Here is a 26,959-nt window from a genome sequence, read left to right on the forward strand (position 1 = left end):
AGATGAGAGACACAATAGCTCTCTAATAATAAAGGCTGTCATTGGAATGTTTTCTTTCTGTATTTCTCTAATTATATCTCCCCATTCTCTCTCTCTATCATGCAGGGACAGACCCCAGCCCAGTGAGATCCTCTTGCATGGAAACCCCCCTTCCTTGGCAGCCTTCTCCTCTCCCTAGAGCTAGCGGCCAGCATGGCAGGATGAGCCTCTGCCAGCGATGATGATGGCCAAAAAGCAAGATGTCCGGGCACCCACCTACAACCTTGTCGTGGTTGGGCTGTCCGGCACGGAGAAGGAGAAAGGCCAATGTGGTGTGGGCAAGTCCTGCCTGTGTAACCGCTTTGTCCGGCCAAGTGCAGATGACTTCCACCTAGATCACACTTCTGTTCTCAGCACCAGTGACTTTGGAGGGCGTGTAGTGAACAATGACCACTTCCTGTTCTGGGGAGAGGCTGGGCGGACACTGGAGGAGGGGCCAGAATGCCGCATGAATGTGGTGGAGCAGACAGAGTTCATCGATGATCAGACGTTCCAGCCACACCGAAGCACGGCACTCCAGCCTTACATCAAGAGGGCAGCTTCCACCAAGCTGGCATCGGCTGAGAAGCTGATGTACTTTTGCACAGATCAGCTGGGGCTGGAGCAGGACTTTGAGCAGAAACAGATGCCCGAAGGAAAGCTTATGGTGGATGGCTTCTTACTCTGTGTGGATGTTAGCAGGGGTATGAACCGTAGCTTTGAGGACCAGATGAAGTTTGTTACCAACCTGTACAACCAGCAAGCCAAAACGAAGAAACCTGTGGTACTGGTTCTCACCAAATGTGATGAAGGAGTTGAGCGCTATATTAAAGACTCACACACCTTTGCCCTAGCTAAGAAGAACCTACAGGTGGTAGAAACATCAGCACGCTCTAATGTCAATGTTGACCTAGCCTTTCTTACACTGGTTCAGCTAATAGACAAGAGTAGGGGAAAACCCAAAATTATCCCTTACTTTGAGGCACTGAAACAGCAGAGTCAACAGATTGCCTCAGCCAAAGACCGCTATGAGTGGCTGGTCAACCGAATTGTGAAGAACCACAATGAGACATGGCCCACTGTCAGTCGCCGCATGCAATCTGCCCCTGAGTACAAGGACTATGTTTTCCTTGAGGGGACAGCTAAAGCCAAGAAGCTCTTCCAGCAGCATGTGCATAGACTTAAACAAGAGCATATAGAAAAACGTAGGAAGGCCTATCTAAGTACACTACCACAAGCCCTGTCTGTACTGTTACCAGAGTTGGATGAGATAGACCACCTGAGCTGGTCTGGAGTTCAGAAAGTCCTGGAGACAAAGAGAGATTTCTCTCAATGGTTTGTAGTACTAGATGACACCCCTTGGGAGACCACTCCACACATTGACAACATGGAGGATGATCGAATCCCCCAGGACCTCCTGGAGACGCCCGCAGCTGAAGCTATCTATGAGACCCACCTGGAGCAGCTAAGGAATGAGCGCAAACGAGCTGAGATGAGATGGGAGTTCAAAGAGAAGCTAAGTGTCTCTCCTTTCATCACACCAGGGAAACCCTGGGAGGAGGCCCGGAGCTTCATCATGAATGAAGACTTTTACCAGTGGCTGGATGAGGCTGAATATCTGGATATCTACAACAAACACCAGAAGGAAATCATTGACCGAGCCAAAGAGGACTTTCAGGAACTGCTTCTTGAATACTCTGAGCTCTTTTATGAGCTGGAAGTGGATGCAAAGCCAAGTAAAGAGAAAATGGGAGCCATTCAGGAGGTGTTGGGTGAGGAGCAAAGGTTTAAAGCCCTACAGAAGCTGCAGGCAGAAAGGGATGCTCTGGTATTGAAACATATCCACTTTGTCTACCACCCCACAAAGGACACCTGTCCCAACAGCCCCCACTGTGTGGACAGTAAGCTAGAGCAGATACTGGCCTCCAGATTCCCTACCCGCTACCCATCATCAGACAGTTCAAGACTGGATGGGGGAAGGGCTGAACGGATAAATCTAGTCATCCTAGGGAAAGATGGGCTAGCCAGAGAGATGGCAAATGAGATAAGGGCCTTGTGCACCAGTGACGACCGGTACGTGTTAGATGGTAGGATGTATGAATTAGCCCTTCGTCCCATAGAGGGCAACGTACGTCTGCCAGTCAATTCATTCCACACACCAACCTTTACACCCCATGGTTGCCTGTGTTTGTACAATTCAAAGGAATCCCTCTCCTATGTTGTCGAGTCTATAGAGAAGCTTAGGGAGTCAACTATAAGCAGAAGGGAAAGGGAAAACAGCTTAGCCCAAATCCCGCTGTCCCTCCTTCTGGTCACCAAGCGGGGGGTGGGGTCCATTGGGGATATTGGAGGGGAGACCGCTCAGACTCTTATCCAGCAAGGGCAGCAGGTGGCTGGAAAGCTGCAATGTGCTTACCTAGACCCTGCCTCACCAGGCATGGGCTATGGGCGCAATGTCAATGAGAAGCAGATCAACCAGATGCTGAAGGGCCTCTTAGAATCACGGAGAAGCATAGGGAGCAGCTCCCCTCCCTTACCCCCTCCATCCTCTGCCTTCAGAGACTCTCAGTCACAGCCAATGCTAGAGGCAGACCTGAGGATAGTCATGTGCCTGATGTGTGGAGACACGTACGACCTAGACCAGCTTCTTGCTCCCTTCCTGTTGCCCCAGCATTGTCGTCCTGCTTCCAGCCTCAGCAGTGGCACCTCTGTTTTGCTGGATTTCAGTATAGGAGGTCAGAGGCAGAATATTGAGCTGTCACTGCTCTCCTTCCATTCCTCATTCTCCCTACGCAAGACCAGGCTGGTCCACGGCTACATTGCAGTTTACTCTGCTCGCCGCAAGGCCTCTATGGAGACGTTATGCGCTTTCCTGTGTGAGGTCCAAGACATCATCCCAGTCCAGTTGCTAGCAGTAGGGGAGAGCCAGATGGAACTGTCAGACTCAGAGTCAGCTAAGGAGCAGGTCAGTCAGGGAGAGGAACTGGCCCATGAAATAGAGGCCAGGTTTAACACAGTAATATGTGGACATGGTGGGGTAGTAGGGGGGCTTCATAAGATAGACCTTTTCCAACCCTTCCTCAAAGAAGTGGTAGAGAAGCGCACTATTGTTGAGGCCACACACATGTACGATAATGTGGCTGAGGCATGTACCAATGAGAGCATCAGCCCTCGCTGTGGCTCTCCTAGTCCAGGTAACATTCTTATGGACTCAGAGGACGATATCGACCCATCACCACCTTACCCTACCTTGAGGGAGGATGGTAGTCTCAGTTCCCACCTAGGAAGCTTCAAGCTGCCAGATCTGGATTCAAGTGATACCTTCTCTGTGATCTCTGAGCTTAGCACCTTTGAGAGCAAGCTGAACAACAAGGTTCCTCCACAAGTGAAGCCCAAACCTGTCCGTAAGGTTAACCTCGGCCCCTACATGGACCAGCAGGGTGGCACCAACCGTCGCTCTTTGCCCCAAGCTGTAACCTGGGCTCCAGGTAGCGATGGTGGCTATGACCCCTCAGACTACGCAGAACCCATGGATGCTGTGAGCAAACCTCGACCCACAGAAGAGGAGAATATTTACTCTGTCCCTCATGACAGCACACAGGGCAAGATTATCACCATTCGCAACGCCAACAAAGGTCACTCCAACGGGAGTGCTGGGGGGAATGGGTCGGACAGTGAGGCTGATAGCAGCTCACTGGAGCGTAGAAGAAAGTTGTCCGCCATTGGGGTAAAGCCCAAGCTTTACAGAGACAGATCCAAACGGCTTGGCAAGTTCAGCAGTTTTAGGACAAGCTTCTCTATAGGTAGTGATGACGAGATGGGGGGTCCACCCAAGGCTAGCCAAGATGAGGGAGGAGCCCAAAAGGACAACTCCATTGAGGAGAGTGAGGACCCCAAAAGGAGAAATATTCTTAAGAGCCTACGCAGAAATGCAAAGGTAGGTGTTTGTGCATTCATCTGTTTTAGTTGAACATGACTGACATATGGGTTAAATGCAAATATGTCTCAACTATGTGACTATAAGTGACTAAAACAAACTAAATTGAGAACATTTGAATTTAATTAGTTGATTGAACTATTCTCAAACACAGCAGTTAACAATTGTTGTTCAAAAGTGTTGCCCAAGAACATCACTTAGTACTTAAATATTGAGAGTTTTCTCAACCAAAGCTTAAAATGACCTCACTGAAAAGTACCATGCTCTAATGCTTTTTGGCAGTGAAAGTGTCACTTGTTTAAATAGAGGAAATTGCATTTTTGAGCAAAACACTTACTGTAAATTGTATCTAATGAGTAACTCAGCAATACAGGGTGTTGCACACTTACACCTCTTTGTCTGCAGTACGTATGCACATTAAACACAGTATTCGTTTATGGACTGAATGGATAAAATGTCCATAATCCCCAGAATAATTGGTTCTTGGCTGAGATTCAACACCTGTTTTCTTTGGTGGATAACTGTTTATCTCTAAAGTCGAGGAGTAACTAATGAGTTCAGTATAATCTCTCTACTTTCTGCAGCTTAGCACAATGAAAATATGACATACTGTAGGAGTTCCTCTGAAAGCATGTCTGCCATATTTATCCCTGACCGCTCTGTGAGAGCTCTCTAAACCAGCCAGATCATCAGAGGAAAAAGAGACAAACTCCGGTCACTAAACTTCTCTACCAGAAGGCAGAAACTCTTAATGAGTAGGGACAGAGATTCAGTATACGCTGTGCTATTGTATATGTTTGGTTGCATCAGGTTTCCCATTATATGAGAGCTGCCATAATGATGTTTGACATTTATTTCAGCAAGATTTTGAAAGCATCAACGTTGCTATAGCGGTACATGAAGATAAATTAAAACTACTGTTATATCTCAGCAAATTAGCTGTAAACATCCCTGCTGTTCAGGAAATTATAGTACAAACAAGCAAAAACATGGGACAGAATCTCGGCACAGGAGTCTTTTGTTCAGAAATAACTTAATCACTCTTAAATTACACTTTGCAAAACCTGATTGTGCAATCACTTGTTTTTAGCCTCACGTTGTTTACAACTTAATTGCCAAAGGGTGCAGTGCATGTGCCATTAGTGATCTAGTGATTGACATCAGTGTCATCTAGTTAAGGCAGTGTTGTTTACTGTTCACTGTTGTGGTATTGCAGTGAAGTATGTGCCAAGGCTGGTCAACTTGTTCCTAAGACTCCAATTCTTCCCTGTCAGCATGGCTTTCTTCTCTTCCTTTCTTTCATTCTCTCATATTCACAGTGTTTGTCTTCTTGCTGATTCATACTTTCTGCTTCTCACATTCCTGTCACACTCTTTCTCTCTCACTCCCCATTATATTCTCCTCATATCTCTCTTTCCTTTAAATTTTTTTTGCACAGACAGGAATCTCCTCCTTCACTTGTTTCCTCAACCTCTGTCTACCCCTCTCCTGTCCCTTTCTGTGCTTGTCCCTCACACGTGTTGTGACGATACGTTTGACCTTGCACTGTTAGGCTTATCAACCTGGTTTGCTGTTCATTCACACAAATGGCGTGGTACAGAAGTGCCAGTTGAATAGGAGCTACAGCTGCCTATGTTGTGCTTGTGTGTCTGTGATAATTACCATGGCTGTCAGTAGGGTGGAACAGGAGAGAGATGATTAATGTTTTCACACACTCAGCTGTGATGTCCAGAAGGCGGTCTTCTCGCATAGCTCCTAACTGCCTAAACTACTTTCTTTCCTTTATGCACCAACTGACTTAACACATAATGTACTCAATGCCATTTATCCTTTAAAAGAAGTGTGTAAGGACAGACTACCAATGAAGTGGACAGCCAAGTTCAAGCCCCATGTTACCCACAAGCTACAAGCTCCAGTAGCTCGGACTTTTACCCGACCCTGTGATCTGACCCTGCCCAGGGGGGCAAGTGGGAAGGGGGATCAATAAAGTATCATATGACACATTATAAACCTACATGTTTCAAAACAAATCCCCAAGAAAACTGGAGCCAGCAGAATTTGGATCAGTGTCGTCATCATTACTTCAATTAGTGCCTCTGATATGTGCCCTACAGCAGGTCTGGGATCTGGATATCCACATTACAGGCCATTATGGCTTAATTGTGGCTGTGACAAAGTGATCAAGTTCCATCACCTGTTTTCTAAGCAGCTGTCTCAAAGATAAGAGGCCATTTTCAAGCTGCTGCAGTCTGAATTCCCCCCAGGATAACTGACATGTTATTGAGTTATTTGGTCATCTCAGGGAGAGGTATTGTAGCACTCTGGGTTGGTAAAGAACCAGTTGTTCCTGTTAGTGGCTTGTCAGGGTTAACACAAAGTCAGATTTTCAGTTAGTTTTAGGGTGAAGGTTTTGGTTTATGCAGTGTAAACACTTTCCTGGACAGAGCCTTAGGGTGCTGTCTACCACTCTGAGTCATGACGGGTAGGAGCAAATAATTGAAACTAGATTCTGGCCCATTTCAAAGCCCCCTTTACCTCCGGCAATGACCGACTCTGTCTCTGTCCCGCCTCCCCTCCCTCAGCGAGAGGCCGGAAACGTTTCCTCTCTCTCTCCTGCAGCTTTTTTTCAAGCCTCCTCAGCCAGCAAGAGGAATGCTTCAAATTCCTCAGTCACCTAGTTCCAGTCTAGTGTCCTCATACAAGAAATAAAAGGGAGGGAGGCAATCAAAGGAAAGGAGAAAACACAACCACAGACAGAAAATGAAATGGAGCCGGAGAGAATGATAGAACTGATAGGACTTTAATTTTTTGCATTGTGGCTTTGTGTTTCTGTGTGCTGTGTATGTAAACACTCAGCATGGTGTCTGTATGTTATTATAAAGGATATGTTTTGTTTGTCTTTTGTGGTAGAGGTCTGTTTTGTCTTCCCGGCGCTGGCAACATATCCTGTCTCAGTCAGCAACTAAAAGGAGTGGCCAGAAGGCGAAACTGCAGGGGGACAAGACAGTGAGAGAGAAAAAGTGGGTGGAGGAGAGGAGGGGAGAGAATAGAGACAGTCTGCTAAACTGAGATAGGGCACAGATATACAACACAGTCAGTGTGATGGGACACAAATAAGTTATGAGCTGCTACTTGGAGCTACCAAACCAAGCTGGCAGTGAGTTATGACAGCACAGCTACCACAGAGGCTGTTGTCTTGTAGCGCCACGTCTATTATTACTACGCCTTTAATTCAATTAAATCCTCATGTGGGTGTTTTGTGCACATGTGACCACCTGAATGCACACCTCACATGTAGCCTATATGCGCAGGTGTTTGGCTAACGGCCACAAGCATAAGGATGTCTGTATGTTGAGAAAGGGAGAATGTCACAGAGGGATCGGGCAGGGCAGCGGGGGAGGTAGCTGGGAGTGATGAGTGAAGGAATTCCAGTTAGGAATCAGCTCATGTGGGGCTTATAATAGAAAGATAACTGGGCAACCGTTACTGACTTGCTGGGAAAGTCCGCAGTTAGATGTGTTTCAGCACAGAGCCCTCATCAGCATCTCAGGGGCCTTGCTGAATGAAGTGCAGACTCTTCCAGTGAGCCAGGCAGTGTTGCCCAGTTATCTTTGACATTTTGTTTTCCTGACACTTGAGCACCCAGTTGACTGTTGAAGTAGCGACAGTGCCTCTTTTTCTACAGTTTATTACAGAAAAACACCCTAGATAGAAGAGCCTGAATCATGCTAGATATTTGAGGCCAATACCGATATAAATATTTGAGAGCAATATAACAATATATCGACCAACTTTTTTTTTTTTTTACACTTTGTGAAAACGACATGTCTGAGTAAAGATATTTTGAACACTAAGATTTCTTATGAGAGTAGAGCATAACAGTTTGTAACGGTAAACATCATTAAAAGTTATTATATGTTAAGATAAAATGTATATAGGAATGTTGCCAATAAAAGCTGCGTTTTACTTTTCCATCTCTTTTAGGTGTCTCTCAGCACACTCACTGATATTGATTTCTGTAATAACCACATACTGGCCAACAATACTGGCCTGCAGATGTATTGGTCGGGCTCTTTTAGGTGGAAGCCTATTGAAAGATGAAAACTGTTGAGCCAGCTGAAAGATAACAGATTTAAAACAGAATAAATTGTTCAGACACCAGGCAGGACAGAAAAAGTCCAGGTGAGCCTTGGTTGACTGCTCAGTCTTAATAAGTGTTTTCCTGAGCTCTGCTTTGAGTGAGTGTGTGTATATACAGTGCTGCTCGAAAGTTTGTGAACACTACAGAGATAGTCAGTATTTTTGTAAAAATGCTAAAATAACCTTATTAAATGTTAATCTATACCCCAATTCATAATACTGACATTCCAAATAATGGACTCACAAAGAAAATGATATATTGTCATTGTTTATTTAACAAAAATGGTTGATTTAACCAAAACTCATATTTCATGTGAACCCCTTCAGCCAGTTGAGTGAGGTTGGATGGGCGTCTGGCATGAACTGCCCGCTTCAGGTCCCGCCACAGTGTTTCATGTCCGGACTTTGACTTGACCAATCCAGAGCCCAAATCTTCTTCTCCCTCAGCCGTTCCTTTGTTGTATTGCTGGAAGGCGTCAGATCATTATCATGTTGCATGATCATTTTTTGGCCAAGCTTTAACTTCACAGCTGATGGCTTGAGGTTATGTTCCAGGATTTTACAGTATTCCTCAGAATTCATGATTCTCTGGACTATGTGAAGGTGTCCAGGTCCTGAGGACGAAAAGCAGGCCCAGATCTTATCGTTCCCACCACCATGCTTCACTGTTGGAAGAAGGTTCTTTTGGTGGCATGCAGTGTTGACTTTTCGCCAAACGTGGAGGTTCAACAGTTCAATTTTGGACTCATCTGTTCACAGAAAGCTTCAGGGTTCTCCAGGTGCTTTCTGGCAAAGTTGAAGCTTTGTTCTTTTTTGAGAGCGGAGGCTTCTTCACAGCAACCCTCTCATGAAAGCCATGTTGATTGAGTTTTCTTCCTACCGTAGAAGCATGCACATGTGTCCCAGATGCAGCAAGAGAGGCTTCTACCTGAATTTTCTTGCGGCCATGCAGATATTTTAGATGGTTGTCCACTTCGAGGCTTGAGTTGCCGTCATTTTCAGTGCTCTCCATTTGTAGATGATCTGCCTCATGGTGGACTGATGGAGTTAAACTTTTTTTAGATTCATTTATAGCTTTCCCCAGACAAATGTGCTGTACCACCAGGAAGAGGTCCTGGGGTGCTCTGAGATGTCTTTTCCTCTCTGCATGATTTAAATGTATGGGTTCACTTTTGGTAAGACTAAACTGACTTGATTTCATCTCTGTTTTAAGCAGTGCTGTCCAATTTCTTCCCTAAAGAGGGACCATTTCATTGGTCCATTTCATTGGTTAATTTAGCCACCAATTTTGTCCCACCTGGTTGTATTTACCTGCTCATTTTAAGTAATGCAGCTCAGGGTTCACAAACTTTTGCACCTACAAAAGTTGGCAAAAAAAAATAAAAAAATTTAGTCTTGACTACACAACTGATTTCCTCAAAATAAAAAGTATATGGAATGGATAAACATACACTTGGTATTTCATATAAAATTAGTGGTTCTGATTAAATAAAGAAATAATGGTAAAACAATAGAAATGCTCAAGAGGTTCACATACTTTCAAGCAGCACTGTATGTGGTATCAGTGTTTGGTGGAGTGCAGTGAGGCCAGTATCTGGAGCAGAGGGCACGCCGGGCTCCTTCTCTCTAATGAGCACTCCTCTGCGTCTTTCCTGTGTCTGTCTGTCAGGCCTGCACTGCTCCCACAGTCTATGTGCCCAGCCAACCATGCATCCCTGCCTCACCACCCAGCCTGCCAGGGCAGAGCCTCGGGGGGCTGACAGACTTACTAGAGATCCAGGCCTCAGGGGCCTTCAAAACATTCCCACTGAACACCATTAAAGCGCAGCACAATTACTGCAGATGCCTCAGACATACGGATGCAGGCAGAGAATGTTGCAGAGGTCTCTTAACAGGAGAATAACAGGAGTTAGAAAGTAATTAAACAATGAATAAAAGAGTTTGATTATCTGAGAGCTGCAGAGAGAGAAACACAAATTGCAAAAGGAAGGAGGGCAAGGATGAAGAGACCAGAGCGATGTAGGAACCGATGTATATCTCACTTTGCACAGAACAGGGTTCAAGACAGGAATGTATGATCCCTTATCAGTTTAAGATTTGAAGGAATGTGCGGGATGGGTGTGTGTGTGTGTTTGTCTTTTTGCTCAAGTAGATACTAACACAAAATCACTTTTAAACAATCTCATGGTCTTTTCCATCTAAATAGAGTCATTTCAAGAACAATGCCTCTCGGCTCAGTGTAATTTTGGAAAATGTTTAACTATGTCAGCAGTGTCAATGTCAATCAGGCTCAAATAATGTTTTTTTTTCTCTGAGTGCTCCCACCAATCTGGTCTTTCTTCTCAATTTTTTCCTCCCCAGAAACCACGACCCAAACCCAGGCATTCCATCTCAAAACCCATCGAAAGCAACTACTTTGGTATGCCACTGGCCACCGTGGTCACTCCTGAGCGGCCAATCCCAGTCTTCATTGAGAAGTGCATCCGCTTCATTGAAACAACAGGTAGGAATATGTTTTACTTATATTATGTCAAGAAAAACTTGCCATTTAGCAAGTTTGCTTAATGGCATCCAATTGGACGCAGCGCAGGGTGTTGTTTTCTGTCATTTAAGTATTAACTGTTGTAAAATGATTTCATAGGATCCATTCTGCCTCTGCATAAGCTATACCTGCCTCCTTTGATATGTCTTTTTTCCTGCATTTTTTTCCTTATCTTAATCCTCCTCCCTGGTGGGATTGTTGCGTACTATGGTCTTCACAGCTAAGAGTGTGATCCTGTCGTCCTCCTTAAGTCACATGCAGCCTTTGTGGTCTATGTGCACGTGCATCTTTGCTTTCTTTTGTGTCTCCCTTATTCTTTGTTCAGGTTTGATAAATGGTTGTGCTTGGCTGAGCCCGATGCTTTATATGTGGGCCCCTCCAGGGACGGTAATCAAGTTGGGGTGTTAACTTACTTTTTGATAACGTGGTTGTCTGATAAAAAATAAAGCAAAATGAAGTGTGATAAGTATATATGCATATCACATGAATATCATTACCTAGAGTTTATGTGGCAGCTCCCAAAGTGGTTCAAGTAAAAGCGTCAAGCAGATCATGCTGGCTTCTGTTTGCTCACTTCAGATTCAGATCAGTGTGATGATGAGAAAAGCCAGTAGGGATTTTAAGCAACAAATAAATGTCTTGGAGTATAATGTTAAAATGGCTGTATGTATTTTAACTGAAATACCCTCCCCTGCTTAGATTAACCTTGAATTTGGATGGATTAGACTCGATTGTATACACATCTTTAGCCTGTTGCCACCAATCATCCATCCCCCACCTTACCTCGTCTCATCTCCTCTCTGGGAGTATTGGGAGCACAGATGTGGTTGGATAGCCTCTTCTAACCTTGCTACCCTGTTGCTCAGATGCCAAACCCCCTGCCAGGCTGTTCTGGTGCCCCACTGCCCTAGGACTGCCAGCTTGCCTCTCAGTCTGCCACCAGCTGTTACACTAAACCAGAGGCGCCTTAGCGCAGGGTCGATGAGTATGTGTAGACGTTTGCACACTTTTCTCTATTCTTGGCTGGGCTCCCACCCCTCCACCGCCGAACACCTCAACTTTTTTTTTATTATTATTTGGATTTTTAACATATTACGTATTTAGTTAGCTGTTTAATTATATTTTCATTTTAAGTTTTATTTAAATTGAATATTTGCATGTGTTCTTAAATTCCTCTGAAAATCAACAACGGCTTATAAACTCAACTAATATCTAGCTAAAAGACATGTCTCAGAAAATTTGTGTCTACATACTGAACAGAAAACCTGCCCCAGAATTATTAAGAAATTACAGACCTGTAAAACACAGCGTGACACTTTTTCAACATAAAGGTCTAAATGCTGTTTCAAAGCTCTCTCCATGCTGCAGGAATAAAATGCAGATGGAAAAGTACTGAATTCTTTTCTTTTTGAATTTATTCAAACGGGTTCAGCAAAAAATATCAGAATCATCCTAAATCCTAGTAAATGTACGTTTTAAACTGTAAAATATAAACTCCCACAAGATTGTTAAACCCCTCAAATTTCAATGGTAGTTACTATACTGATACTTTGAATGTTTGTCTTATAGCAAACTTAATGTGGTTTAGGACCCTTAATTATACATATAAGCAATGTTTGATAAAAATGTACACGTCTTTTCATCACCTTCCATAAAGTGAGTTGCATTTGAACAAGTGAGTTTGTCAAAGCATTGCTGTCACTTAATGACATGCTAAATCATTCCACTGTAATCTCTGTCCTGATTAAAGACTCTGTATTTGTGGATTACTGCGGCCTTACAAAACATCCGCCGCCCTCCTCTGTGTGTAGGAGTATAGGTGCAAAGCTCTAGATAACAAGGCATCACGTTAGATTTCACCGCACCCTGTTCAGATGTTAACTGGAGCAGTCACAGCACTTAGTTCTGGATGAAGGTGTGGTTGAATATGCGTTCATATACATACACACTGGTGTGTGCATACATGAGGATATTTTCCACCTCTTACCCTCACTCTCTCCTTTAGTGTTTCACCTAATCCTCTTGTTCCCTCCTCCTTTCCCGTGTCTGTGTTTCTCCAATTCTTTCTCCAGATCCAGTCATCCTTCTCCCTCTGTCTCTCCGAGTACCTTCACTTGTCAGATTTGATTTCTTTCATCTTCTTCCTAACCCATATTTCTATTTCTCCCCCTGTCCTATCGTCACCTCACTCAATTCACTGCACACCCCCCCCCCCGCTATCCCCTCCATCTCCCCCATCATTGCTTTCTCTCCATCCTGTCCTTCCTCTTGTCAGCATGCTTTGTTGTGAGTGCGTGTGTGTGCGTGTGTGTGCGTGTGTGCGTGTGTGCGTGTGTGTGTGTGTGTGTGTGTGTGTGTGTGTGTGTGTGTGTGTGTGTGTGTGTGTGTTAGCCAGGGGCTTGCCAGGTAATGTTCTGCCCCATAGCTCCCTCTGTCCGATCAATATCACAAGGTAGGAAATTGGAAGAATGTTCAGGCTCAGCTCTTTCCTGTGCAAGTTTAGCCTGCTCCTGTGTTATTTGTGTACATATGCATGTTTGAGAAGTGAAGCCTCAAACATCTCACTGTAGGAACCAATGAGAGAATGTGCGCAGAAATATTTTGTTTACATACTAACACATGCAGTACATAATGGCACACTCACAAGGAGAATTACTGCTACTGGAAGGGGAAATTAGTTACAATGTGCAATTTAGTTTCAATTGTAGTTGCTGTAAGTCAGACTTTGCTTATCCCGTATCTGCGTCTGCAATCAGTGGGTATAATGGCACTGACAGGAAATTACCGTACAGCGCTGACACTATGTTTCTCACTATAGTGGGGGCTGATAATGAGTGACGTTGTGAGGCTGACCCAGGACCTGCAGCTTTGACCTACATCCTTCCCTGTCCCCTCCTTCTCAAACAAAAATACTTACAGCTAACTTAAACCCAAACCCAGTGTTCCTGCCTTTCTGTTCATCTGTTCAAATGTCATTGATGATCCTCCGTATACTGTATCTGAAAGCAATTCTTTAAGAATGATGACCCTCAGACAAAGCCAATTGTTGATTTACTAGTCAGAAAACTCTGAATTTATGGATACAACAATATGTTGTATGTTTTATAAAGGCAATACACAAAATGCACTGCAGAAAAAACTCTTATTTTCTGTCTTTTGTTTTCAGAAGTCTTATTTCTTTGTTGCTTCTCTTAATTGTGCCTCATACCTCACTCCCTTTTGTCCGTGAGAATAATAGGAGTGGATGTGGTATTTTGTGTTATTTTCATGCATTCTTGGAGAAAAGCAGCTATATAAAATCAATCCATAGTGACTGCTGTTATCTCTCCTCAGCTCCGGCTTTCTCTCAGCGTGGTAGCCGCACTGTGTTCTGCTCACGGGTGCCGAGGTGATGAATGTGTGTTAGCGTGTGCGGGCATATCTGCTGGCCGAAGGAGCCTCCATAGCGACGTAAAGGGCAGCACCCAGCCGCTGCCTGTTTTCGTGGTGAACTATGAAATCAGCCTCTGGGCTGCCGAACCCAGACAGACGCTGGGGTCTGGGCTGATGTGGGATCAGCTTGGAGGGTTGTCAGACAGCAACATGCTGCAGGAGCACAGCCCGCTAACTACAGGAGCATTTATCATGCTCTCAGAGTTTGTGTGATTGCAGCTTCACAGGTGTGTTTTTGGTCACTTGAGTGCTGCTGGAAGCTGTGCAGTCAACATAGACGGTTGTATTTTTAGGTTTCTACTCCTTTTGTGTGTGTATTGTATGAGGATATAGGCACCAGAAGCTGTTAAAAGCAATGATTTATATGCACTGCAGTATGGATTGACAATAGCTTTAAAGAATGGAAAGTTATGAGTTAAAGTTACAATTTCTAACACGGCTAAAGAAGACATTGTTGGAGGATGCAGATAAAACATTTGTTTGCCACAGGAAGTGCTCATATTTACGTTGCCCCCGGGAAGTGCTAGTGCTTTGTTTGACCCCAGAGGAAGTGGATGTCGACGTCTGTTTCGGAGAGCTGACCTTTCCGAGCTATCAAAGTAAAACTCTTTTATTCACCTTCTTTATCCACTGCTTTGTGGCTCCACTTCGATTCTTTTCATTCTCCTCTATCCTCCATCTTTTATGTGTTTTGTTGTTTCAAACACATTTCCTATCCCTCCATATATCCCTCCTTATCTTAATCCCTTTACTTTTTCTCATTCTCTCTTTCATCAGTCTGACCCTCACCTCCTATGCGTCCTCAAACTCCCCCACTATCTTTCACATACTTGGGTGCTTGTCCTATTTTGCCTCCCTCTCTCTCTCTCTCTCTCTCTCTCTCTCTCTCTCTCTCTCTCTCTCTCTCTCTCTCTCTCTCTCTCTCCCCCCACCACTGCTACACTACTCCCCTCTCCCTATCTCTCCCCCCATCCCTGTTTTCCTAGTGTCTGGCTAGAAAAGCTTTTGTGGGTAATTGATTGGTAGAAGGAGGAGATCGATGCTGTATGCCTTGACTGAGAGCTCTTCTCATTTCCTCCCTGCCTCTCTCTATCTCGCCCTCTTTTTCTGCCACTCCCTATCTCCCTCACTCCCTCTGGATTGCTCTTTGTCTCCCTGAATCGCCACCAAAGTGTAAACGAGGAGAGGATTTCAAGGGTGGGAGGTGGAACCTTATCTTATATGAATTGGAAAAAATATTAATGAACGGAAATGAAGCGAGCTTTCACTCTCACCAGCTATCCACATGCCTTGACGCTTTGACTTGGCTGCTTGTGTTTTCCATGTATGAGTACATGGATGTACTGCCGAAATACAAGACTAGAGGAGATATTTACGAAGTGTTTTCAAGGGTGGACAGTTCTGAAACTGCTATTGTGCTTTTTTTCCTGCAAGATGAAAGTTATACAGCATATGAGGAAATAGTCAGTTGTTGTCAGCTTGATAAAAAGATCAGGGATTGAATTAAAAAGGCCTCCAGAGTTTTAAAAGATCAATGTGGGAAATTTTTGGTAGCTGTTAACACAAACACAAACTGTCGACTATGTTATTAGATTATTAGATTATAATAGAATAGGTTATTGCTGTAAACAGATAATAAAATCCAACAGGTACTTAAGGAGAAGTATTTAATTGGCTGCTTCAACCACATCACACTAGACTGCACCTGCTGTGAGCCATTAAAAGTCTGGAAGAAATACATATTCAAACAGGAGGCAGGAGAGACAGAAAGGCAGAAGTGTTATGAAAAATACCAGATTGCTGCAGTCCTGCTCTTTTGTTGTAGTGATGAATGGAGAGCAGCCGTGTTCTTTATTGCTGTCGCTAAAGTGTTTATGTTGTCTGAACTGAATTAGATGGACCAACGTTTTCTATAACCCTATCCTAAGCTTTTACACTCCGGATGTTACGTTTCAGACACAGCCTCTTCTGCTGCTGTTGGTCAATGGGTATATTTTACACCTCTAAATAGAAACTCCTTAAAATATATATCACAAGAGTAAATATCCTCTTAAGTAAGTTGAGAGGGAAAGCACATCTGCTGTTCCTCAAGTCATTTTAAAGTGTGTGGCTCTAAGGTAGTCTCAGCTTGTCACAGTGCACCAGTGGGCTCTTAGCAGGCCTGAGGGGTGTTTTATGGGTTTAATAAATAGTGCTAATAGTGTGTTTAGATGGAGGGGGACATACGGAGAGGCCATTAGAGTAGCTCTACTTTTTCAGCCCCTCAGATTGCATCTATAGTCGTCGTAATGATGTGATCAAAGGGTTCTTGGAGGTGATTGAACATCTACCATAAATACTTGATACCTGTTGCAAATTAAACACATGAAAAGAACACTAACAACTTCCCTCTTTCTCCCTCTCTCCACTAGGGTTGAGCACAGAGGGCATCTACAGGGTCAGCGGGAACAAGGCAGAGATGGAGAGCATGCAGCGGCAGTTTGACCAAGGTTTGTTAGTTACAGTACTCACACGTACAGAAGTACACATGCTCATTCCTGCTTCAGCCTGTTCACTTATACACTGGATGTGAAGAACAGGCCATAAAGATGTGTGTGTAATTAACCAGCGAGCATTCTTTCTACCGAAGGAACTGGCCTTCGCTTCCTTTTTAGACTGCAGAGATGCCTCCTCAGTCTCCTACCTGCTCCTGTGTGCGTGTGCGTGTTCACACGTGTGCATGTAACGTACAAGGGCTCTCAATGTGTGTCTCCATGCGTGTGTCTATCTGATGTGGGCAGTTAATTACCTCCAGATTGGTTTGGTTAATGAAGCATGTCGCTGCCAAGATAGATAGCAGAGCAAGAAGGGCCTGTGTATGCGGGCATCCACGCCTGGTTGAGGTTAAATCCAACTCCAGTAATCAGAGCTGAAGGCCTGCGTTGAATCATTCTGAGCCTCAGGCCAATGGGACAAGACAATTACAGGTGAAACTACAGTGTAGGTGTCTCATAGCCATACTGAAGATGGCACTTCATCACCTCCCGAAGATTCAGATAACTCATTACAGCCGAAAGCAGCATCAGAAACACTATATTTTGAAAACTCTCAAAATGGGAGCTCTCCTCAAACTGTTAAAGAACTCACTGACCGTAAAAGTATAATTTTTTTCTTGCCTCTCTTCTTTCTACACATACTACCTTTGTAAAGTAAAAAGTTATCAGAAAATGGCTTTTTTTAATTAAGTCTCTTGGTCTCTCACACACACACACAGACACACACCTATCAGCTAGAGTGGTTCTCTAGTGGTTTTGCTGTCTGGCTCTCTGAGCTGTCTCTCTCGGCTCAAATCTATTTTATAATTGTCTACGGTTCATTCTTCACCAAAGAAGCTATTTGTTATTTATTCATATTGATTAAATTATGAATTGAAAAGTCTAGAACAGACCAGTTTGTGCAGGCTCGTCTACAAGTTGCGTGCACAATACAAAACAAATACAAACTGTGAATTATAAGTTTGCGATATGGATAAAACCCTCTAACACTGTAAGTGTAATTTTACTTTGCAGTGATTCAGTCAATTTTCTGGAAAATCAATAACAAGACGGGAATGTCTGTTTCTGATCCAGAAAATGTGATGCCTGACAAATCAAAGTGCTTTGATCACATTGACGCTGAACTCATACCCCATTATTTCCAAAAACACTCAACACTGTTCATTGATTTGTCAAGCCACCATGCTGAATATGTGCAGTTTTTCTTTAGTTATATGACGGGCCGTTAATAATAATAATAGTAGTAGATCAGCTTTATGTGGCACATTTCATTGTACTCAAAGATACTTGATACAAAAAAGTACAGAAAATATGAAATGAAAAGTCAAACAGGTGAGTTTTAAGACATCTTTTCAAGTTTTTTTAACCTGTATTTATGTTGGTACTGCTTTGATGCCATTGTTTCAGATCAAGTGGACCTGGTATAATGGTATAAACAGTATAGCAAAATCTCTGACAGTTGACAAATTTATATTGTCTCATGTTATATATCAATTCATAGTCTAGACTGTGGTTGAGTCAACATTTCCAAAGCAAGTTTCACAACAGTAGTATTTTTTACAGGACTGTTGTTTTGGAATGAGTGAGATTATAAGTTGTCTGTCAGGTGTTTACTTTGGCCACCTCTCTTATTTACTGTGTGCATTTAAAACCGTGATGTATATATCTGATATGTGTCCTTTGTACTTCAAATGTCTTCTTGCTATTTACATTTTTTTCCCAGACCACAACCTGGACCTGGTGGAGAAAGACTTCACCATGAACACTGTAGCCGGAGCCATGAAGGCCTTCTTCTCTGAGCTACCTGAGCCTCTGGTACCCTACAGCATGCAGGGCGAGCTGGTGGAGGCCTTCAGTAAGTCCTGGGGACATGGGGCAAAGGGATGTGGGGAGAGTACCTCACAAAAACGCGAGGTGTATTGGATTTTGCCTTAAATCCTTTTCCCTTCATTGTAACTTTTCTTTAACCTAACAAGCAAAACTCTTGCAATCCAAATCCATCCATGGGGAGAATTGGATTTAACACTCGGCGAGGAGCCGGGGAACGGAGGAAAAATGGGGTGGAGGAGAGAATATTTATGGCTTCGGAGAGGAGGATGTGGGGATGATTGCACATGATGGGGGGATGCACTATGGATAACAGAGTCCGGATGAAGTCATGAGAAAACAGTCATATGTTAGATAAACAAGAGTGTTCCTGCGCTCTACACGGCCTCTCCTTTTCTCTTTGTGTCCTGTAATCTGTCAGAATGGAGACTTAAGGCGTAGCTTAGTCTTGCATCGCGCCAGAGAGATTTACCCCCGGGCCGCAAGGCTGCTGTCACTCACCGAGCTTTGCATGTGTGTGTGTTTTTTAACGGCCCCAGCGAGACCCTTCAGCCGTGACAGAGACCTGATAAAGCTCCTGCAGTCGGTGCCACAATAGAGGAAAAGAAGAGAGAGCGAAAAAGAAAAATGAGGTGGAGTTGGAGACGAGAAAGCCTTCATTCGGTTGAAAATGGCATATTGTGCTTGGCATTTTCAGTATTTGAGGTGGAGAAAAAGAGATGTATAGAAAAAGCTGGGTGGGTGGATTTTAGTGGATATTGTCATGGTGACGTTACTTTAAATAAGCTGTTGGAAGTTAGTTGATTACTGGTGATGGATGTACGGCAGGAGGAACTGGAGCTGTGTACAGCCATTACGCCTCAAATCTGTTTTTGATCCACACTGACCTCATTGTGGGAATACAAACTCAAATTCTCTGATTGTAAATCATGTTTGTGATGTGGAGGAGAACATCTGCTGTTCTCACTGCCGCTCTCTGCCTCGCTCGCATTCACACAGGATGGACTGTGTTAGCTGGTGACGTCAGCTTTTCTGACTCACTCCTCGCTGCCATCAGGCTTAACACACCCAGCGCATGTGTATGAGTGTTTGTGTGTGAGCTGCTGTAATCTGTAGGACATTGTGATGGGTGTATGCATGGTATGTTTCTCCTCTGGAATGTGTGTGGTCTTTGTCTGTTGTCTTGTCTTTTCTGAGAACTACAGTTTGGACTCCTTTTGAATCGTGTGTGTGTGTGTGTTTTCGTCACTGGGATGTGTGAAACTCGTACTGTTGTAGGATGAAATCACTGTGTCCTGCACAGAGTTTTTGAGAGCTGAATCCAATTGCTTTCACTGTGCTCTTCAAACTCTCCTCTTCTCCATTGTACCCCGCCCCCATCCCTCCTCATCTTTCTGTACTCTCACACCCCTGACATCTTGTCCTCAGATTCCCCTAATCTTTTCTTTCAGCCACTTCCCTCCCTCCTCTAACCTCTCGTCTCTCTCTCTCTCTCTCTCTCTCTCTGCCACCATTCAGAGATCAACGATAGGGAGCAGCGCTTCCAGACGATGAAGGACATTCTGCGCCGCTTCCCCAAGGAGAATTACGAGGTCTTCAAATATGTCATCAGCCACTTGAACAAGTGAGTGAGTGACGGGGTCACGGACGGCCTCTGACAGCCGTGCTGACTACACCACCGGTCACCCAGTCAAGTGACCTAGCGGTGACATCACTGAAACCAGCACACAGACAGAATAGAGGTTTTACTCAGGTTGAGTCATGATCTGTGTTAATGCAGTGGTTATTTGGATGTTACAGTTTATGTATGTATTAATAGCTCTTACAATGACAAGTATGACAAATTGACTGCTGTGCTACAAAAATGCCAGGAAAACTTCGTAGTTTCAGTGGTTGTCTACCTGTGGGTCAGGACCCCCAAGAGGTCCCAAGATAAATCTGAGGGGTCACAAGATGATTAAAGGAATACGAGAAAAAACACACGTCTATCACACAAAATGATGCTTATTTTTGTACAATTTTGTTTTTTTATTGTCAAATAAAAGATACTTTTACGGCCTCACAGAGCTGCTAGCAGGGCTGTAGATTCTTCCAGTCAGATCATTTAAAGATGCTAAATATTAGAACTGCAACGTTCAGTCGATTGCCAGGAAATTAATTGACAACTATAAATCGATTAATCACTCAAGTAATTTTTAAGTAAAAATGCAAACAACATTCTCTGGTTCCAGTTTCTCCAACGTGAGGACTATTTTCTGCTCTTCTCTGCTTCATATCATTGTAAACTGAAGTCTTTTACTTTTTTAGACCGTTGGCTGGACAAAACACAACATCGGACAATTATTGGCAGATCAACAATAGTTGCAGCCCTACAGTACACAATATACAACTGAGTCGATTCTTCTATCGGACCTTTTTAGAAAGAGACCCCTGCTGTTTCGATAGCGTATTTTATTCCACATGAGGAGTAAAAACCCTCATAGTAATAATTTGGCTTATGTAATAGCATCAGTTTATGTGATCAGGAGATTTAGAGGACACCGTCAGGTTTTGATCAGCAGCAGGTCATTTGAAGCATCCCTTTTTTGAAATGTTCTGTTAACATAGTAGTGATTTGTGGCCAATTAATTTCTTGGTTTCTCTGTGTTGCCCAGGGTGAGCCAGAATAACAAGTTGAACCTGATGACCAGTGAGAACCTGTCCATCTGTTTCTGGCCCACACTGATGAGACCAGACTTCACCACCATGGACGCCCTGACTGCCACCCGCACCTACCAGACAATCATCGAGAGCTTCATCCACCAGTGCTCGTACTTCTTCTACAATCAGCCGCTGGCCGACGGCCTCCCCGGCTCCCCCACCTCTACGCTCTCCTCCGGGGGAGGAACCTCGGCCTACTCCTGCATGGCTGGAGGCTACTCATCCTCGCCAACTCCGTCCCCGACTCCCTACGTCCTCCCCGCCACCCCTCCTGTCATCCCACACTACGGCCCTCCTATCCACCACCACCACCACCATCACCACCACCATCAACATCAGTCCCCACCCCACTCCCCACCTGCTACTCCCCAGTCCCCGATCCCAGCCCTGCTGCCGCCCTCCCTGCACCCCCATCACCCCCCTACGGAACAACACACGCTGTGAACCAGGGATCAAGGGAAAGAGAAAAAAAAAAAAGAGGACGGATAACAAGATTCAGAGAGATTTAAGGGTTCAGAATAAGAGATTTTGAGGTTTGGGAAGAAATTGAAGAAAATACATTGAAACGAGAACAGGAGGTAGGAAGAGAAGTTGGGAGAGATTGAGTGAGATGCAGTATGTACAGGGAGAAACCTACATGTTTGGGAGAGGAAGGGGGGCATATGAGCTCCGTTGCTTTTAGAAAAATGGACACACACACAAGGCAGAAAAAGGGGAACACTGAAGAGCCTCTGAACTGGCAGTAAGATCTTTCTCCCTCTTCGCCACTTTATCCCTTTGTCTCTCAGTCTCACTTCATCTAGACCTGCCCTCCTTGCCTTATAGAGAACCTACACACAAACACACTAACAAAGAGTGAGATGTTGCCAGTAACTGTTAAAGGGACTCAGGGAGGGACTCAGAAGTGAAGTACAGGGGGAATGTGAACTCTGTTATGTTGGGATTGCTTCACCACGCACACAGACACACACTTGACAAAAACACCCAGTGGCCAGTGTGCCTCCGACAACTGTTCTCCTCAATCCCTTTGCCTCTGACTGCGCTTGGAATTTTGGCGGCCGGCGCCCATTTTTTTGCAAACTGCCCCCCACCTACTGTACCTACCTGGAGGCCATGGCTGGGACAACGTGGAGCAGAGAGCGAGTCCTGAACACACGTTTATTTCACCACTGTACAGAGGACAAGAAACACGTGTTACTACTCACCCGACAGGATGTTCTTACACATTCCTATCTGTCAACCCCTCGCACACACGCTCAGAGACAGATTCAGTTTCAGTCGCGGCAGTATGCCAAGCACAGGGGGAAAAAAAATAAAATCAAAACCGAGGCATCAAATTGGAGCAAAGGATTATGGGAACTCTCACACCCTTTGCATTCTGGGCAGGCTCCTCCCAGTCTCCTGTTTGCTCTCTCTCTTGGTTTGAACTTCAACCTCATGCCCCGTCTCTGTAAACACATGAAGAAAACAGCTTAGAAAGTGGATATTTTCATTGGTCCAAATCTTGAGTCTGCATTGACATTCCCACTGTCCCGATGCATTTTTTATTCTGTTCTTGACAAAATCTTGGGAAACACAGAGAAACCCGGGCCCGTCACTCAATGAGTGGCCTTGCGTGTAAGTGTCTGTGTGACTGTCTATCTGTCTGTGTGCGCATGTATCCATGCATTTTTGTTTTACCTGAATTTCCCTGTATTAGGCAGATAGTGGGAATAATTCCAGGGTTGGACCTTCACCTGTCATGTTGCTTCTTTCACGCTGTGGTGGTTTTACGAGCGAGTCGGTGCTGCAGTTTTCACAGTAAGGACCTTGTTCAAAAAGCACTTTTCTGAGCACTTTGAAGGCACATTTTAAATCGGAGCTGCCAGTACTTGACAGCCACCGTTCACTTTATTGTCAATCCACCCTACTCTCTCTCTCTGGGAGCACACCACTGACATCTAGAGGAAGAAATGGGTATTGCCGCCATAACCTCCCTTCCACTACTGCATGGGCGTAGCACCATTTTCCTACTGTGGTTTTTGTAGCGTCAGATTCTCTTATGGGTGCAATTGTTACGATTTTTCATCATTCTTTGATGATAAAATTAACTGTAGAGGTCATGAAGCGAAAGTGTGTAAATAAAAGAACAACAGCAGTTTTAAATCTGGTACAAATCAATTGAGAATATATAGATTCAGGCTCTGTAGCCACAAAGCATGTGGCTACATCGTAGTTGATTAGACATGCAGTAAATGAGAGAAATTGCCTCTCTGTCTTTTGTTGTTAGTTTCCTCTTCACCAAAGCACTCAGCCCTTTGTAGAGGAGTGCATGCCACTTCACAGACACCATATTTGAGTGGAGGAAATAGAGATTTAGGAGATTGAGGCACAATGTAGCATTACAGGCCAGAAAGTAAGAGCTGGGAGCGCGGCTCAAGCTTTGACAGGTGGGAGGCTTTTTATCGTTTGAAATAATTGGTAACCACTGCTCCAGGCCTCAGCATGCTGTCCTCATAGGACACAGCGTAATGCCTCAGGTGAGGAGACTCAAACCTGCTCTTGATCGAAATATAATTTGAGTGTAACCACTACACCAGACTCCCCCCGCCGCTGTCACTGTTATGCCACCGCATCCCCTAGTCATTCCCTGTCCAAGAGAGACAGTTGGGTCCGGGAGAGACAGCAGACAGAACAGACAGTCCATTCATCCGTCTGCATGACTCGAATGGAGCATCACAGAATTCCTCGGCCCAGTCTGCTGTTACCGTAGAAACCAGCAAGATGGGGCTCGAGGAGAATTGCTGAGCCCCGATCGAAGCAGCTTTTTGAAGTGTGTGTGTGTGTGTGTGTGTGCGCGCACACACATACATGTCTCTGTGTTCACGTGAACTTATGCGTGTTAATGTTAAGCAGATGCTCACCAAGGTCACTTATTCTGTTTGACACTGAATTTCATCTCTGCATGTCTCCCCAGACTGTCCTCTCTGCCCAGAAGGGGGGGCGGGGGGGCACTTTTAACCAATCACTGAACTCTTAAAGGAGCTTTTATCAGTCTACACTACCTATTTACCTTGTGTGTGGGTGTTGTGTGCGTGTGTGTGCTAGAGGAATTAAGAATGTGTCTTTGGGTGGGTGGGTTTGAGCTAACATGCTAGCAAGCTGTGCTTGGCAGACAGCCAGACACCAGCGTGATCCAAACAAACGTGAAGGAGAGGAATGCAGTTCTCCTTGCGGCCATTACCCCGCTGTGTAACCCTGTTAGCTCGTCCAGATTACACACACTGATCCTCAGAGAAAGTGTGGGAGAGATGGGGGAGAGCGAGAGGGAGGGAAGACAGACAGCGAATGGGTGAATGGGATCATTATTTGGGAGACGGAGGGAGGAAGGGAGGGGGTGACCACTGGTACTTGTGTGTGAACGCCGGCCAGTGGCGTTCCCTGTGTATATCAATGTGTTAATACTGAACTGACTGTGAGGCAGCCAAAGACTGTGGAAAAAAGGGTCGAGGGAGAGATGGGAAGCAAAGTGACAGTTTAGAAGAACAATTGAATTAAAAAATGTGACTTTGGTTCAGCGATAATATGTGGCTGCATTGCTTTTCTTTTTCTTTTTTTGTTTTCTTTTTTGTTGCAACAATGGTGACAGATGTCTGTTAAGTTAAAATGAGAAACAAGCAAAACTATATTCAAATGGTTGTTTATTGGTATGTTAGGGGGTCTAACACTTTGCCCTTTAGTCAGTGGTGATAGAAAAAAAATAAAGTTTCTTTTTATGTTTTATTTTAATAATTAAAGAAATACAAAGCATTTTTTTTTTAACAATTTCTTTGTGAACGATTGAGAGACCAGCCCAGTATAGTGCATGATTTCTTCCCAACCAAGGAAGAGGGCTCCACCACTCTCACTATTTAAGAGATGATAAAAAAAAATATTAAGAAATAATGGGAGGAAAAAGAAAATAATAAAAAAAAAAAATGAAGTACTGTAAAGTGAAAAGATAACATCAAACAAAAAACTGTCATTATTTGCTGAGTATGGTAATTTGTCTCAATGGGAATGGTGTATACAGCAAGGCCTTATGTGATCTGTATCATAGTTAATAAATCAAATCTTGTAAAACTTCTGCTTCTCGTCTCTTTGTTACACATCAGAGGACATTATTAGAGTAATTAGTAATACATGGAACGGATAGGGAAATCCTGATCAAGTTTGAGGAGAAAAGGTGAATGTCCCGGGACACAGTCTGCAGTTATTGTCATAAATTCTTAATGAACAAATTTGAATTAACCACGAAAAAGCTCTGGAGTTAGTAAGTGGACCTTGAGTTAAGATTTTTGTTATTGTTGTACACAGTAAACTACACAGTAAACTACTGTGTACAACATCAAGAAAGAACTTACTATAAAAGCACTTTTTCTTTGAGGCAACACTTTCCAAAACTAATTTTTGAAATCAGAAAAAGTGTTCAGTCCGGGCAGATAACGGTCTACACCAGTGGTTCTTAACTGTTTTGGTTTGTGACTTCATAAAACAAAGAGATGTCTACTTGCAACCCCTCATCAGCAGTCACATACACTATATTGCCAAAAGTATTCACTCACCCATCCAAATAATTGAAATCAGGTGTTCCAATCACTTCCATGGCCACAGGTGTATAAAATCATGCACCAAGGCATGCAGACTGTTTCTACAAACATTTGTGAAAGAATGGGTCGCTCTCAGGAGCTCAGTGAACCTGTGCAAGTCCAGTCGTGAAATTTCCTCGCTCCTAAATATTCCACAGTCAACTGTCAGTGGTATTATAACAAAGTGGAAGCGATTGGGAACGACAGCAACTCAGCCACGAAGTGGTAGGCCACGTAAAATGACGGAGCGGAGTCAGCGGATGCTGAGGCGCATAGTGCGCAGAGGTCGCCAACTTTCTGCAGAGTCAATCGCTACAGACCTCCAAACTTCATGTGGCCTTCAGATTAGCTCAAGAACAGTGCGTAGAGAGCTTCATGGAATGGGTTTCCATGGCCAAGCAGCTGCATCCAAGCCATACATCACCAAGTGCAATGCAAAGCGTCGGATGCAGTGGTGTAAAGCACGCCGCCACTGGACTCTAGAGCAGTGGAGACGTGTTCTCTGGAGTGACGAATCACGCTTCACCATCTGGCGATCTGATGGACGAGTCTGGGTTTGGCAGTTGCCAGGAGAACGGTACTTGTCTGACCGCATTATGCCAAGTGTAAAGTTTGGTGGAGGGGGGGATTATGGTGTGGGGTTGTTTTTCAGGAGCTGGGCTTGGCCCCTTAGTTCCAGTGAAAGGAACTCTGAATGCTTCAGCATACCAAGAGATTTTGGACAATTCCATGCTCCCAACTTTGTGGGAACAGTTTGGGGATGGCCCCTTCCTGTTCCAACATGACTATGCACCAGTGCACAAAGCAAGGTCCATAAAGACATGGACGAGAGAGTTTGGTGTGGATGAACTTGACTGGCCTGCACAGAGTCCTGACCTCAACCCGATAAAACACCTTTGGGATGAATTAGAGCGGAGACTGAGAGCCAGGCCTTCTCGTCCAACATCAGTGTGTGACCTCACAAATGCGCTTCTGGAAGAATGGTTAAAACTTCCCATAAACACACTCCTAAACCTTGTGGAAAGCCTTCCCAGAAGAGTTGAAGCTGTTATAGCTGCAAAGGGTGGACCGACGTCATATTAAACCCTATGGATTAAGAATGGGATGTCACTTAAATTCATATGCGAGTCAAGGCAGGTGAGCCAATATTTTTGGCAATATAGTGTATGTCTGCCGGTTGTGACCAGTTTTCCTCATTTTGTTTGCTCTTTCAAAATTTTAG

At 44.3% G+C, this 26,959-nt stretch overlaps 1 protein-coding gene across 2 annotated transcripts; it reads left to right on the forward strand.

Moving 5' to 3' along the window:
- The first annotated feature begins 210 nt into the window (after nt 1–210).
- Nucleotides 211–25,231, forward strand: arhgap35a (Rho GTPase activating protein 35a). 2 transcript variants are annotated; one of them, XM_070905505.1, is made up of 7 exons: nt 211–3,955; nt 10,457–10,598; nt 16,481–16,558; nt 18,327–18,458; nt 19,949–20,054; nt 21,085–21,382; nt 21,470–25,231. In XM_070905505.1, the coding sequence occupies exons 1-7, from the start codon at nt 218–220 to the stop codon at nt 21,572–21,574; spliced, it is 4,599 nt and encodes a 1,532-aa protein (XP_070761606.1). In that variant the 5' UTR covers nt 211–217; the 3' UTR covers nt 21,575–25,231. The 2 variants fall into 2 exon arrangements, with proteins under 2 accessions (XP_070761606.1, XP_070761605.1); XM_070905504.1 differs by having other exon boundaries at nt 21,085–25,231.
- Nucleotides 25,232–26,959: the final 1,728 nt, after the last annotated feature.

Source organism: Enoplosus armatus, chromosome 5 (assembly GCF_043641665.1).
Source record: "Enoplosus armatus isolate fEnoArm2 chromosome 5, fEnoArm2.hap1, whole genome shotgun sequence".
NCBI classification, from domain to species: domain Eukaryota; kingdom Metazoa; phylum Chordata; class Actinopteri; order Centrarchiformes; family Enoplosidae; genus Enoplosus; species Enoplosus armatus.

Bases quoted from the DNA above. Each gene is read 5' to 3' on its own strand.
- arhgap35a (XM_070905504.1), top strand. From the start codon at position 218: ATGATGATGGCCAAAAAGCAAGATGTCCGGGCACCCACCTACAACCTT. The intron at 16,559-18,326 runs GTTTGTTAGTTA...TTTTTTTCCCAG, and splicing joins GCAGCGGCAGTTTGACCAAG to ACCACAACCTGGACCTGGTG. The intron at 20,055-21,084 runs GTGAGTGAGTGA...TGTGTTGCCCAG, and splicing joins GTCATCAGCCACTTGAACAA to GGTGAGCCAGAATAACAAGT.